This window comes from Pipistrellus hanaki, assembly GCF_964339955.1.
Source record: "Pipistrellus hanaki genome assembly, chromosome: 1".
NCBI lineage: Eukaryota > Metazoa > Chordata > Mammalia > Chiroptera > Vespertilionidae > Pipistrellus > Pipistrellus hanaki.
This window is the reverse complement of record NC_140503.1, coordinates 104,771,787-104,787,363: the sequence shown is the minus strand read 5'-3', so window position 1 is coordinate 104,787,363 and position 15,577 is coordinate 104,771,787. Positions and strand designations below refer to the sequence as shown.

The following is a 15,577-nucleotide window of genomic DNA, read 5'->3' as shown; positions in this document are numbered from 1 at the left end:
CATATGTTGATAGGGTGGCCTCCTATATGGCCCAGTGGATCGTTTTCCCATTTACCTGAGGTTGACACTCTTGGTGCATTCCTTTGTGGTCTGTGTGTACAGCCTTGTTGTAGTTAACTCTTGATTGTTTTTGGTGTTACTTGGAGGAATTGACCTCCAGGCCAATTGGCTGTGAGGACCTGTTGTGTCTATAATAGAAGAACTGCTGTGCTGGAGACATGCTTATAGGGCAGGACTTGCTTCAGTGGGGCTTTGGTGCTGAGTCTGCCTCTTGAATGTGTCACTTATGGATGTGAGTAGTTGAAATCTGGTGTCGTCTCACTGACCACTAGATACATTAGCTTCTGAATCTCCAATGGGGTGCAGTTCAGGTACTGTCTGAGGCCACCCAGCAGGAGCTACAGCAAGAACTATAGTTTTCTCCTGTTTGCTTGGGGTTTGGAGGTTTTGGAGCTGTCTGACCAGAGCTGCAGTTTGTTAGGAACAGTTTGTTAGGTTAAGCTACAATAGGGCAGACCACTTATATGCAAAAGCCACTGCATGGAGCTTGGGTGGGTTTGCAGATTGTGCAGGGCAGGGTCTCAGGGCGTGGCAAAAAACGATGACTGCCAGTCAGCCATCTTGCGTTTCCACATTTCCAAGTCCCTGCATCCCATACCCCAGCTCAGTAAATAATGACTGCTGGCCGCACCTCTGCAAGAAAGTCACCCTCACTTTCCACCCGATCAGACAGTCTAGCTTCTCCCCATAGGAGTTTGGGTCCCGCACGTTTCCCTAGAAACTGGAGTTCAGAGTAATCGGGAGCTTGTCTCCATTCAGGTTCAAAAAAGCAGCTCACTCAATCGCCTGTCACCAGCCCGATTTGCGCGCCTCTGTATCTCAGCTGTGCACATCTCAATGCTTTTTTCTCTTTCCGTCTAGTTGTAGAACTTCACTCAGCCAGCTTTCCCATGGTTCTGGGTGATATACATTTTGTCTTTTAGTTGCAGTTTTGAAATTATTGTGCGAGGCAGCAGTTTAGGTGTTTATCTATGCTGCCATCTTGGTTTCTCCCCTAGGTTAAGTTTTTTAACCTTTGTTTTAATATAATTTTCATCTTTACTGACTTTTTGTCTGCCAGGTATTAAAAGCTATAATAGACTGTTCAAAAGATAAAATTTTTATGTCTCCCTGATAGGTTCACCATTTTCTCATTATTAAACATTTTTATCTGACATAATGTTTCTTGTCCTAAAGTATACTTTAATATTATACAGCTACTAGAGGCCCAGTGTGTCCCTCAGCCCAGCTTGCACCCTCTCCAATCTGGGACCAACTGCCCTCTCACAATCCAGAACTGCTGGCTCCCTACCACTCGCCTACTTGCGTGCCTAAGTGCCCCTAACCACTTCTGCCTGTCAGCCTAATCACCCCCTAACCACTCCTCTGGGCCAGCCTGATCTACATCTAACTGCTCCCCTGCCAGCCTGATCAACATCTAATTGCTCCCCTGCCAGCCCAATTGCCCCTAATTGTCCAACCCTGCTAACCCAGTCACCCCTAACTGCCCTCCGCTGCACGTCTGATTGTCCCAACTACCCTCCCCTGCCAGCCATCATGTGTCCACAATGGGGCAGTCATCTTGTGTGTTGAAGAGATGGCCAATTTGCATATTACCTCTTTATTAGATACAACTGAAGGCCCGTTGTATGAAGAGATTCATACAATAGGCCTTCCTTCCCTTGGCTTCCAGCACCAGTTTTCCTCCAGCACCCAGGACCCAAGCCTTCACTCCAGCCAGAGTCTGCCTTCTTCATCTTTGCTGCAGACTCAGGCCAAAGTCTGCCATCTTCTTTTTCGCTGCAGGCTCTGGCCGGAGTCTGCCATCTTCGTCTTGGCTGCAGGCTCTGGCCAGAGTCTGCCATCTTCATCTTTGCTGCAGGCTCTGGCCGGAGTCTGCCATCTTTGTCTTCGCTGCAGACTCCAGCTTCTTCGTCTTTGCTGCAGACCCCAGCCTGTGTTGGCAGTCTTTGTCTTCCCTGCAGACTCTGGGGTCTGCAGTCTTGTCTTCGCTGTGGCATTCCACTTCTGTAGATCCCTTTGCCCCCTGCCCTCCCTCTCTTAGCAGGCATCCTGCCCCACTTGGCCACTCCAAGCCTGAAGCACCTGGTAGGCGCCATCTTTGGCCTTCTAATTTGCATACTCACTCTGATTGGCTGTGGGTGTAGCAGAGGTATGGTCAATTTACATGTTTGTCTACAATTAGGTAAAAAGATACCACCTTTCTTTTTCTTTTTCTTTTTCAAAAATATATTTTATTGATTTTTTTACAGAGAGGAAGAGAGAGGGATAAAGTTAGAAACATCAGCTGAAACCGGTTTGGCTCACTGGTAGAGCGTCAGTCTGCGGACTGAAAGGTCCCGGGTTCGATTCTGGTCAAGGGCATGTACACTGGTTGCGGGCACATCCCGGGTAGGGGGTATGCAAGAGGCAGCTGGTTGATGTTTCTCTCTCATCAACGTTTCTAGCTATCTCTCTCCCTTCCTCTCTGTAAAAAATCAATAAAATATATTAAAAAAAAAAGTTAGAAACATTGATGAGAGAGAATCATCGATCAGCTTCCTCTTGCACATCCCACTGGGGATGTGCCTGCAACCAAGGTATATGCCCTTGACCAGAATCGAACCCGGGACCTTTCAGTCTGCAGGCTGATGCTCTATCCACTGAACCAAACTGGTTTCGGCAGATACCACCTTTCTACTGGTTACTTTTTCCATCCTATATCTATTTATCCTTTGCTTTCAACTTTTCTCTATCTTTATATTTAAGCATGTCTGTTATAAACAGGTTATTACTGAAATCTTTCAGTAGGTTTTAACCTGATGTTGTAATTCAAAGTATTTGGACTATTAATATTTTATTTTCAATATGCTGTTTATTTATTACTAGAGGCCTGGTTCACAAAATTCATGCACTCAGGGGACATCCCTTAGCCAAACCTGAGCCCTCTCACAGTCTGGGAGCTCTGGAGAGATATCCAACTGACAGCTTAGGGGAGCAAGCCTAAGCCGTCAGTTGGACATCCTTAGTGCTGCTGCAGAGGCAAGAGAGGCTCCCACCATTGCTGCTGTGCTCACCAGCCATGAGCCCGGCTTCTGGCAGAGTGGTGCTCCCCTGTAGGAACGTACTGACCACCAGGGGCAGCTCTGGTGTTGAGCATCTGCCCCCAGTGGTCAGTGAGCATCATAAAGACTGGTTGTTCCACCACTGGGCCAAATCCGGCTCTCCAACATCCCTGAGGGGTCCTGGATTGTGAGAAGGCACAAGCCAGGCTGAGAGACCCCACCGGGGCATGATCGGGGCCAGGGAGGAACACAAGAGGTTGGCCAGCCGAGGACAGACAACGGGAGTGCTTCAGGGGATGTCTGGCCCACCTTTCTCAGCCCCAATTGGCCAGACCCCAGTAGCAATCTAACCTACCAATCAGAGAGTCGGCCCCCTGTGGTCAGTTTACATCATAGTGACTGGTCAACCAGTCAACTGTCTACCCCCCTGGTGGTCAGTGCATGTCATAGTGAGCGGTTAAGTGGCCTTAGCATATCATTTGCATATTATGCTTTGATTGGTTGAATGGCCAACTACAAAACTGGGCACTTAGCATATTAGGCTTTTATTATATAAGATAGCTTTGGACAAGTTTTTCTTTTTAAAAAAAATTTTAATTACATTTGATGTGCAATATACTGGTATTAGTTTCAGGTGTATAACATAGTATTTGGCCATTTATATAGCCTATGAAATGATAGCTCAGGTAAGTCTAGAACCCACCTAACACCATACAGTTATTACAATAATAACTATATTCCCTATGTACCCATGACTATTTTTATAATTGGAAATTTGTACATCTTAATTTTTTCTACTTTAAACCTATCCCCCAACCTCTTTCCCATCTGGCAATTATCAAAATGTTCTTTGTATCTGTGAGTTTCTATTTTGCTTGTTAGTATATTTTTTAGATTCCACATATAAGTGAAATCATATGGCATGTCTTTCTCTGTTTGACTTATTTCACTTAGCATAATATCCTCTAGTCCATCCATGTTATCACAAATTGTTTTTTGTTTTTTTAAAATATATTTTATTGATTTTTACAGAGAGAAAGAGAGAGGGATAGAGAGTTAGAAACATCGATGAGAGAGAATCATCGATCAGCTGCCTCTTGCACACCCCCTCATTGGGGATGTGCCCGCAACCAAGGTACATGCCCTTGACCGAAATCGAACCTGGGAACTTTTAGTCCACAGGCCAATGCTCTATCCACTGAGCCAAACCGGTCTCGGCTGTTATCACAAATTGTAAGATTAATTTGCTTTTTATGGCTGAGTAATATTCTATTATATATATGTACCACCTCTTCTTTAGCCATTCACTTATCAATGGAAACTTAGGTTGCTTCCATATATTGGGTCTCTAAATAATGGTGCAATAAATATAGGGTTGCATATATCTTTTTGAATTAGTGTTTTGGATTTCTCCAGATAAGTACCCAGAAGTAGAATTGCTGGGTCATAAGGTAGTTCTATTTAAAAATTTTTGAGGAACCTTAAAACTGTTTTCCATAGTGGCTATACCAATTTACAGTCACATCGGAAGTGCATGAAGGTTCCCTTTTCTCCACATCCTTGCCAACACTTGCTGTTTGTTTGTTTGTTTGTTTATTTATTTATTTATATTAATCTTTACCCAAGGATATGTTTTGTTTTTAATCTTCACCAAGGATATGTTTAGAGAAAGGAAGGGAGGGGAAAGGAAGTGGGAGAGAAAGAAACACAGATGTGAGCAAGAAATATTGATCGGTTGCCGCCTGTGTACACTCCGACCTAGATGTTTCCCTGACTGAGAATCAAACCTAATTCCAGGGCTGTTTGTAGATTTATTGATGACTGACAATGTGAGGTGTTATCTTATGGTTTTCATTTTCAATTCCCTAATGGTTAGTTACTTTTTCATATATCTACTGGCCACCTATAGGTTCTGTTAGAGCAAGCATTGTCAAACTCGTGGCCCACAGGCTGCACATGGTCCACAATGAATATTTCTGTGGCCCAACCAAAATAATGGTACGTAAGAAACATTTTAATAAAAATTTCATAACTTAATTTTTACAATATCCTCCTATACAGAATTACTAATAACGAACTACTACATTTGCTAATTACTGATTATTATAATCGTGTTGCATTCATTTCCCTTATGCATCTTACTCACAGGTGTACCATTTCTCTCCACTAATATAGCAGCGAATATGTTAGCAACTGATTGCCACATCATTAGTCTTGTACTGACTTGTTTGGTGTGCAAACAGGAAATATTTCGCTTTCGAGAAACAAGAAAAATAGGTTTATTTGTGTTAGGCTTATTCAGTTATTCAGTGTCTGGTAAATAAATGTTCAAGAAAAAACATTAAAAAAAACCCAAACATTAATTTTTATTAAAATGTTCTATTATTTTATGTTAACAATTACTCATTTATTTCAGCCTTTTGTATTCAGCATGTCTCTATCAAAATAAACCTAAGTTTCTATGAAAATTGAAGCTTTTGTTTTTTTGCAGCCCATATAAACTTAAACCTTGCTTATATGGCCTGTGTTAGCCTTTGAGTTTGACATGCCTGTCTTAGAGAAATGTCTTCTCAAGGTCTCTGTCCATTTTTTAATTGAATTGGCTTTTTTTTGTTTTGTTTTTTGGTGTGTATATTTTAAGTTGTATGAGTTCCTTATATATTTTGAATTATAACCCATTATGAGACATATCATTGATGAATATATTCTCCTATTCAGTAGGTTGTCTTTTTGTTTTGTTGATGTTTTTCTTTGCTATGCAAAATTTTTTAGTTTGGTGTGGTCCCATTTGTCTTTCTTTTGTTTCCAATGCCTGAAGAAATATATCAGAATAAATATTGCTAAGAGAAATGTCAGATTTTACTGCCTATGTTTTCTTCTAGGAATTTTATGATTTTCAGTTTAACATTCAAGTCTTTAATCCATTAAGAGCTTTTTCTTGTATATGGTGTAAGAAGGTGGTCTAGTTTCTTTCTGATAGACAAGAAAATTTCTATCTTTTTACTTATTATTTGAACATTCTAATAAAAATTTTTTAAGTACATGTCTGACAAGTCAGTAATTGGATCATTGGTGAGTCTATTGATTTTGTCTGTTTTTCTCTTGGTCTCATTTCTTAATGTCTGATATTATACACAAACAAATTATAAAAACTCTGAATAATGTTATCTCTCTTTATGGAGGATTCACTCTATTCTCTCTGGTAAGTACCATGATTTATCTATTTATTTGGAACCAATGAAAATTCTATCTATAGGCTATAGACAGCATGCACACACATTTATATTATAATTCAGATTTGCACAGTATTGTTACAATTGTCTGTATATTACTAATCAGTAAAAAAATGTGATCTAATATTGTATAATGCATATATACATCAATAGAAGCCTGAAATCTTTCAAAAATGAGACACCAACGTACATATTCAGTATCTTTTAGATCTCTGTGTATCCACCAACTAAATAGTGCATTTTGATATTTATGTTAAAATATATAATTGTAATCTACCACTTTTAAGACAACTCCAAGGAAGATATATGAGTGTTTAATGAAATAGAAAACCTTTAAAAGTCGTGTTTTAATATATTTTAGGGGAATTAGTTTAGTAGCTCCTATGTAGTGAAGGTAAATATAGTTCCAGGAATATCAATTCAGTTACATATAAATATATATATCTTCCTATATGTTTTCTATGTTTCTATATGCTGGATCATGACATAAAATGTATATTTTATTGTGATTTGTGGTCAAAAGTTTAAAACCCACTTCTCTATAAAACTATGAAAGAGGCCTTGGTTTATTTTCATGAAGCACAAAAAAACAACAGATCTGTTAATTATTACTCATAGGTAATAACTTCTTACCTTTTTAGAACACTTGGCTGTGGTTTTCAGACAGCACTTCTTATGGCAAGCATACTTGCATACTGAAAAACAGGTTAAGAATGCAGAATTTTTAGAAGTCTGTGTATCAATGACAAGAACTTAAACAATTTATGTTTATTTTGGATATAAATTTTTTTCTTTAGATCCCAGACTGCCATAGTATCATACATATGCTTTGTTCAATATTAGAAAGAAAAAAAATTTAACCCATCCCTATAAGTTCAATTTACTTATTTAACCCATGCTATTTGGAAATATAAAGTTGAAAAACATGCCTAACGTTTCTAAACAATGTCTATACTTTAAAAAATTCTGCCCATCATTCCTCCCCTCCTCTCCCATATTACAGTAGAATATTTATCTGTTTCTCTGGTTTGATTCACAAATTATTTATGTTTCCCTCACTTTACAAACTGCTAAAATGCCAGAAATAGCTACATTTGCAAACATTCCAACGGGTAAGGAAGTCATTACTGCCAAAGACACTTACTAAAATAAAAACAAATTAACACATAAGGTATAAGAAAGGCCTTAAAGGTCAAAAATAGAACTTTGAAGACCAAAACATAAAAATATCAGTTGTGATTGGGAAGATAAGATAAAGAAAAGGTTCAGAGCAGAAATAACATCTTAGAGAAGGAGAAAACAGGGTGTCTGGGCAGGTGGGAAGAGATACACCAAGAAGAAGATACTAAGAACACAGTTGGCCTATGTCATTTTGCTACACAAGCTCCAGCCCTTGCATATCAGATCCTTGACCTCTAATAGTTTAACTTGCAGCATTTCAAGGCCAAGATCAAGTAAGGACATCATTGACTGGAGAAATCACCAGTATAGACACAAAGAAAGTAATTCTACTAAGAAATCAACCAAGCCCACCCAAGCCATAAAAAAGCAGATTCTTTACATTTTCAGTTTCAAATTAGAGATAAAATTATACCAAATTGAAAGGAATCAGACTAGCATTAGTCACTATAGCTTTTTATACAATACAAAAGGAAACAATTGTTGAAGCATAGAACATGTGAACATATCTAGCAGTAGTAGTGATTTGGCTGTGGTGAAGATGACTTTTATGCTTGTTACCTTAACCCTCACAGGATTACTGACAGCACCAGAGTAGATCCATGAAGGGACAGGAATGAAAAAGATCCTCTGTAAGCCAGAACCAAGTTGACCTACAAAAAGTCTCAACTTACGATCTAGGATTTGTATATTCTGATGAAAGGATTACAGTAGGAAAAAAGTACCCCTTTAGGTTATAACCTAAGAATTCATTAGATAATTAATTCATTCTATAGGTCCATCTACATTAACATATATTTATTAAAACTTATAATATGCCAGAACTGTTTTAGGCACTGGTGATATAGAGGAGACAGGTAAGTTTCCCAACCTTATAGAACATACATTCTAATGGGACAAACAAACAAGAAAATAAATGAATACCTAATATAATCTTGAGTGGCGATAAGTACTATAAAAGATTTTTAAAGTTGAGTAATGGTTCAGAGAATTAGGGGACCAGGTGGCATTTTAGGTAGAGAATAAGAGCTCTCTAAGAGGTAATATGTGAGTAGACACATAAGTTAACTGAAATAGTAAAGTCCTATTAACATCTAGAAGAAAAGCATTTTAGATAGAGTGAGCTGCAAGTACACTGACCAAAAAATATCAAAATATCTGGATTAGCTACTGAGAGTAGAGAGATGTGACGTTAGAGAATTAAAAACAATGACATAAGAAAACTAAGGGAACTCTGCCTGTGTGGTTCAGTTGGTTGGAGCACTGTCCCATATGGTGGGTACAATTGCTGGTCAGGGCAATGCATTTCTCTCACACTGATGCTTCTCTCTCTCTCTCTTTTTTTCTCTATCTCTAAATTAAATTATTTATTTATTTATTTATTTATTTTTTAAGTAGAAGAGGTCTTTTAAAAAAAAAAAAAAAAGGGAAATAGTTAAAAAAATTCCTCAAGGTTCTCTTATACTTACATTTGCAAACAGAGGCTCGGTCCATTATCCATATCAAAGAAGAACAGTACTCACAGTATGTAGGAATGCTATACTGAGTGGCCTTAAAGATGTGACCATTGTGCTCTTCCACCTGAATGAAAGAATACACTACTTATGTAAAAGCCAACAGTAAATGTTGCCCTAACATAGTCACTCATTCAATCCCTTATTAAGTCCTTTTGAGTGTTTATTCCACAAGAAAATTATGATCTTATCTACAGTAATAAAAGTGTAATATGCAAATTAACCAAATGACCAAACAGCAGAATAACCATCCAGATGATCTTCTGGACGACCTTTCAGATGAACACACTGTTGCCAGGCCAGTCAAGGCAGGTGCGATGGGATTGGTCAGGAGCCAGCCATTGCTCCATGATCACCCTGCACAGAGGGAAGCCCAGGCTACCAACCAGCAGGCCGTGGAGGGCAGGCGATCCATCGTAGCGCCCCGGCCAGGTGGGCAGGACCTACAGCTTTGGGGCGATCGATGGCGGAGCCCTGCCAGGTGAGTGAGGCCTACCTCTTTGGCACAAACAACTGTGGGCTCCTGGACTGTGAGAGAGCACAGGCTGGGCTGAGGATTCCCCCCACTCCCCAGTGCACGAATTTTGTGCACTGGGCCTCTAGTAAAAAATAAAATAAAAGTAGAATATGTGTTCCCTGCTTATAAAAAGCTAACAATTTAGTAGAGAAACAAGACTAACTTAATATGAAAATCAGAAAGCAATGCTATAAACACATAAAAGTTAGCTTAAGTGAGTCTAATCAGCATGTTAAGTTAAAAGCAGCAATTCTTAAATTTTTATTTTTAACCTCAAAAACCTTTTGCACTTTTGAAAATTATTGACAACCTCAAACATAAGTTATACCTACTGATATTTACTACTGTATCAATATGAAATAATTTTTAAGTATTTGTCAAATTATTTAAAATTAACACTAAACATATTACATGTTAACATAAACATATTACATGTTAACATAACATTTTTATGAAAAACAACTATATCTTTAAAATAAAAAAAAGTAATGACAAAAAAGGGTATTGTTTTAACTTTTTGTAGATCTCTGTAATATTTGGCTTAATAAAAGACACTTGCATCTCATATTCCCATCTTCATTCAACCTGTTGGCAGGTACAGTTTAGTTTGGAAGATACAATGAAAATCCAGGTTCACACAGATATAAAATTGATAAAAATAAAAGAATAATTTAATTGTCTTTTTAGATAATACTACAACAAACCTCTACAAATGATACCTTAAAGGTTAATTGAAATATGGAAACTAAAAACACACCAATGAACACTTCATGCTCTCTGACATTATAATCATTTTCCCAGCTTTGCTAAAATTTACAACTTTTGCCGGGACTGGTTTGGCTCAGTGGTAGAGCGTCGGCCTGCGGACTGAAAGGTCCCGGGTTCAATTCCAGGCAAGGGCATGTACCTTGGTTGCGGGCACATCCCCAGTAGGGGGTGTGCAAGAGGCAGCTGATCGATGATTCTCTCTCATCGATGTTTCTAACTCTCTAGCTCTCTCTTCCTCTCTGTGAAAAATCAATAAAATATATTTAAAAAAAAAAATAAATAAATAAAATTTACAACTTTTACTCTAAGTACCATCTTATCTAATAAGAGTAATATGCAAATTGACCATATCTCTGCTACATCCACAAGCCACGCCCACCAGCCAATCAGAGCAAGCATGCAAATTAACCCCAACCAAGATGGCTGCAGCCACAGAGAGCACAAGGAGATTTGGGTTTCCCCAGCAATGGAAGAAGCCAAGCTTTCCGCCTGCCCTTGCCAGCCTAAGCCTCCACTCAAGGCTACAAAGTTTCAATTATAGAAGATAAACAAATACAAAGAAATGGCGGCAGCCAAGGAGAAAGCAGAGGCTTGGCTCCGCTCCAGGCTACAAAGTTTCAATTGTAGAAGATAAATAAGTCCCAGATGCCAGGGCCTCTGCTTGGGTCGTCAGGGGGCATGGCCAGCCTGAAAACCACCACAAGCCCTTTGCCCAGGCTGCCCCATATCCCAAGGGAACCCCACCCTGATCCGGACACCCTTCAGGGCAAACCAGATTCTCTCTCCCCCGCCCCCCCCCCCCCTGCCCAATGTGCACCAGGCCTCTAGTTAAGAAAATAAAAAAATAAGCCACAGATTTACAAATCATATAGCTGACAATTAACTTCTATCTAGAATATATGAAGAATGGTTACAATTCAAAAAAAGAAGATAATTTTAAAATGGGCAAAACATTGAATAGACAGTTTATTAAAGAAATACAAATGGCCAACAGGTACATGAAAATACACTCAAAATCATCACTAATCACAGGTACATGAAAATACACTCAAAATCATCACTAATCATGAAAATGCAAACTAAAACCATGATGAGATACTGTTTCACACTCACTAGAATGGCTACAATTTAAAAAGACAATGACTTTTGGTGAGAATGTGGAGAGACTGGAACCTTCAGATACTGCAGTTGGGACTGTAAAATGGTATAGTCATTTGGAAAACAGTTTAGCATTTTTTAAAAATATTCAATACCAGGAATTCTATTCTTAGGTTTACATCCAAGAGAACTAAAAACATATGTTCTCACAAAAAATATTCATAAACACAAATATTCACATAGCAGCATTTTTATAATACCCCAAAAAGTGGAAATAACTTAAATGCCCATCAAATGATAAAAGGATAAATAAATGTGTTATATCCACATAATGGGTTAGTAGTATTTCTGCACCAAAACCCACCAAACTACTGATATACTATACTAAGAAGCAATATGCAAAAGGCCACACATTGTATGATCCCATTAATATGAAATGTCCAAAAAATGCTAAAATATAAAAACAAACAAATTAGTAGTTGCCTATAACTGGGAATTTATAAAGGGCAAATTGGCATAAAAAATCCTCTTAGGGTAATGTAAATGCTCTAAAATTGGATTGAAGTAATGGTTATAACTGTAAATTTATTAAAAATCACTGAACTTTATTCTTACAAGGGAAAAATTACATTGTAATTAAATTTAACTCAATAAAACTCTTCTAAGAAACATTTTTATCTATCCTACACTTTAAATGGACATGATTTTATAGTATTATACAGTGATGATTCAGAAAATACTGGTTCACAGAATTGTGTGGCCCTACCAAATGTTGACATATTTTAATACACACTATCAGAAAGTGATATTATTCATATTATCAACAATCTCATTAGAAAATTCTCTACTAGAAAATTGTCATGCTCACAGTGGGAAATAAAAGTTTTCCACAATTCTAATATTTGCTTGAAATCTCAAACTTTACCACTTATAATATAGTCAGGGCGTTTTCTTTGAAGTGAGAAGGTCACTTTGTTCATTTGCAGAAAATGTCTGCCAAATACCTAAGTCTAAATAAGTATAGCTTATTAATAAAGAAGTGATTTTCCATTTAAAAAGTGGATAAAGACACATGCAGTACACATAAAAGGTTGTATACAAATATTCCTAGTATCATTACTCTAGTTAAAAATTAGAAAAACCCTGAAGTCTATAAACTGATGAATAGATAAAGAAAGTGTAGTATAACCTATACAATAAAATACAATTTGGCTATAAACTGAATAAAGTTCCATACATGCTACAATATGCATGAATCTTAAAAACAATAAGTGAAAGAAGATGGATCTAAAAGATCAATCTTGATTTTTTTTTTCTCAATATGAAATATCCATAATAAGCAAATCCACAGAGACAGAAAGTAGATTAGTGGTTGACAGGGCTGGGGGAAGACAGAATGGAAAATGACTTCTCAGTGGTGATAGTTACTCAATGTAGTAAATACAGTCAAGTGCTGCTTAAGATGGGGATACATTCTGAGAAATGCGTCATTAGGTTATTTTGTCACCATGTGAATATCATACAATGCACTTATGAAAACCTAAATAAAATAGCCTCCTACATGCACAGGCTATATGGGATAGTCTATTGCTCCTAGGCTACAAATCTATACAACATGTTACTGTACTGTAAGCAACTGCAACACAATGTTAAATATTTATGTATGTAAATATATATAAACATAAAAAAGATATAATCTATACTAATAAAAGGGTAGTATGTTAATTAAGGCAGATGTCCTCTGGATTTCCTTCAGAACAAAGCTGCAGAGGCTGCCTGAGGCTCAGGCAAGGTGCGAATAGTGGCTGCAGCTGCCCAAGGCTGGCCTAAGGTTCAGGAAAGCCATGGATGGTGACTGCCACTGCCCAGGCCACCAGTGGCAGCAGCAGTGGGGTGTTGGGGGCTGTGCCTTCCCCTGACTACGGCCAGACTATGGCTGAGGCTGGGGGCTGAGGCAGAGGTGGTTAGGGGTGATCAGGCTGGCAGGGGCAAGGTAGGAGCAATCAGGCCAGCAGGGGGGCAAGGTAGAGGTGATCAGGCTGGCAAGGGGCAGTTAGGGGCGATCAGGCAGGAAGGCAGAGGGGTTAGGGGCAATCCAGATAGGCAGAGGAGTTAGGGGAGATCAGGCAGGCAGAGGCGTAAGGGGCGATCAGGCAGAGAAGTTAGGGACGATCAGGCAGGCAGGCAGGTGAGTGGTTAGGAGCCAGTGGTCCCACATTATGAGAGGGATGTTTGACTGCCAGTTTAGGCCAGAATCCTGTGGGATCGGGCCTAAACTGGCAGGAATTGGGCCTAAACGAGCAATCAGATATCCCCTATGAGGTCCTAGATTGAAGAGGGTGCAGGCTGGACTGAGGGACTCCCCTCCAGTGCACAAATTTCAAGCACCAGGCCTCTAGTTCTATCTAATAAAAGGGTATATGCAAATTAACCATCACTCCATCACAAAGATAGAGGTGCCCCTAGCCACAAGATGGTGGTGCTCAGTCCTCTCAGCCCTGCTGGAGTCCCCCAATCCCGGGGTGGTGGCTGCTGAGAGCAGGCAGCATGAGTGTAGAACAGTGACAAGGCAAGCATGACAAGGCAAGTATTCTGCGCCCAGTAGCAGATGGGCCTCTGGGCCACGGAGGGCCTCTGGGCAGCAGGTGCAGAGCAGCCAGGCCCCTTAGAGAGCTACTGGTGCACGGATTCATGTGCAGGGCTACTTATATAGTGTAATGTTGGAGACCAGGTGTAAGCTGACAGAGTCCTTGTCCCTGAAGTGACTGATAAGAATCAGTCCCTTCCCACACAGTGTCCCCTGACTTGTTTTGGTCTGACCTGTTTTGATGGCACGTTCCTATTGTCAGCAGAATGAGAATGAGATAGACTTTTCATAGCTTATAAGAAGTATGAAATATTTACCAAGAATTTGGCTTCCTGCTATATCTTAGAGATTAAGAGAAACAGAGAATACATTCCTCTTTGTTGACTTCCCATTCAGTATTTGTGTATAAAAGGCATTACGCAGTTAATAAAAGTAGCTGCAGTTGGTCGATGACTACCTGCAGACTCCTCTGGACCCTGCTCTCCTGTTTTTCTTTCTTTTCTCAATTCCCACCTCCCTACCTCAGCCCGGTTCAACTGGTCCCTGACAGTATAAAAGGTAAGAAATAGTATATATATATATATATATATATATATATATATATATATATGGCATTCATGAATGAAGTTTGCTGGACTGGATGTTGCTCTGAGTGAATCATCGAGTGAATAGTGAGTAAGTGTGAAGGCCTAGGATATTAATTTAAACTATAAACATTGTGAAGAGAGAATCCAAGATGGTGGCATAGGTAACACCTAACTGCAGCCTCACACAACAATTTCAATAAAATACAACTAAAATACAAAATGGACATTACCCAGAACTACAGGAAAGTCGACTGACTGGAAATTCTACAATGAGAAGGAAAGAGAAAACCAGAAGGAAAATCAGAGGAGCTGTAAAACCCTAAGGTACGGAGACATGGTGCGCGCACGAAGAGGACTGAGCCAGAGAGGAGGGGGAGGCTGAGTGCCTGGCTGGCGTTCCCTAGCGGGAAGGAGATAAAAGCTCCAGACTGTGCTGAACCCCAGATCTGACAGCACTGAACCCCAGTTCTAGGCCAGACCCTGGGGACCCAGGCTCATACAGAGGAAGCCTGGGCTGTTAGGCGGAATCTCAGGGGAGTGGCAAAAGGCAGAGCCCCCGGAGGAGTGCACATTATGCGCAGAGGACGGACTGTTGACTCTGGTGTTAGATTGCCATACTGGGAAGGAGACAAAAGCTCTGGACTGTGCTGAGCCCCAGTTCCGACTGCACTGAACCCCAGTTCTAGGCCAGACCTTGGGGACCCAGGCTCATACAGAGGGAGCCTGGGGTGTGAGGCGGAAACCCAGGGGAGCGGTGAAAGGAAGTCCCAGAGGCGTGCACATTGCCTGCAGAGAACAGGCGGTTGACTGTGCTGCTGGACTGCCCTAGTGGGAAGGAGACAAAAGCTCTGGACTGCTCTGAACCCCACTTCCAACTGAATTGAACCCCAGTTCTGGGCTCATTGGGGGAGAGCCTAGACTGTTTGGTAGCAGGCGAAACTCAAGGGCACCTTTCTCTCAGAGGTGCTTGCAAAAGTACTGATGGACCCT

General features: G+C 39.8%; 1 protein-coding gene across 13 annotated transcripts in view; it reads right to left on the bottom strand.

Annotated features, from left to right (window-relative positions):
- The window catches only part of MYO9A (myosin IXA), a 410,239-nt gene that overhangs the window by 50,277 nt on the left and 344,385 nt on the right, over positions 1-15,577 (bottom strand). For all 13 annotated transcript variants that reach the window (XM_084897620.1, XM_084897626.1, XM_084897629.1 and 10 more), the window contains 2 exons: positions 8,986-9,097; positions 6,971-7,032 (listed from right to left, as the gene is read on the bottom strand). In XM_084897620.1, the coding sequence (XP_084753746.1) occupies positions 6,971-7,032; positions 8,986-9,097 (174 nt within the window). The remainder of the gene's footprint in view (positions 1-6,970; positions 7,033-8,985; positions 9,098-15,577) is intronic.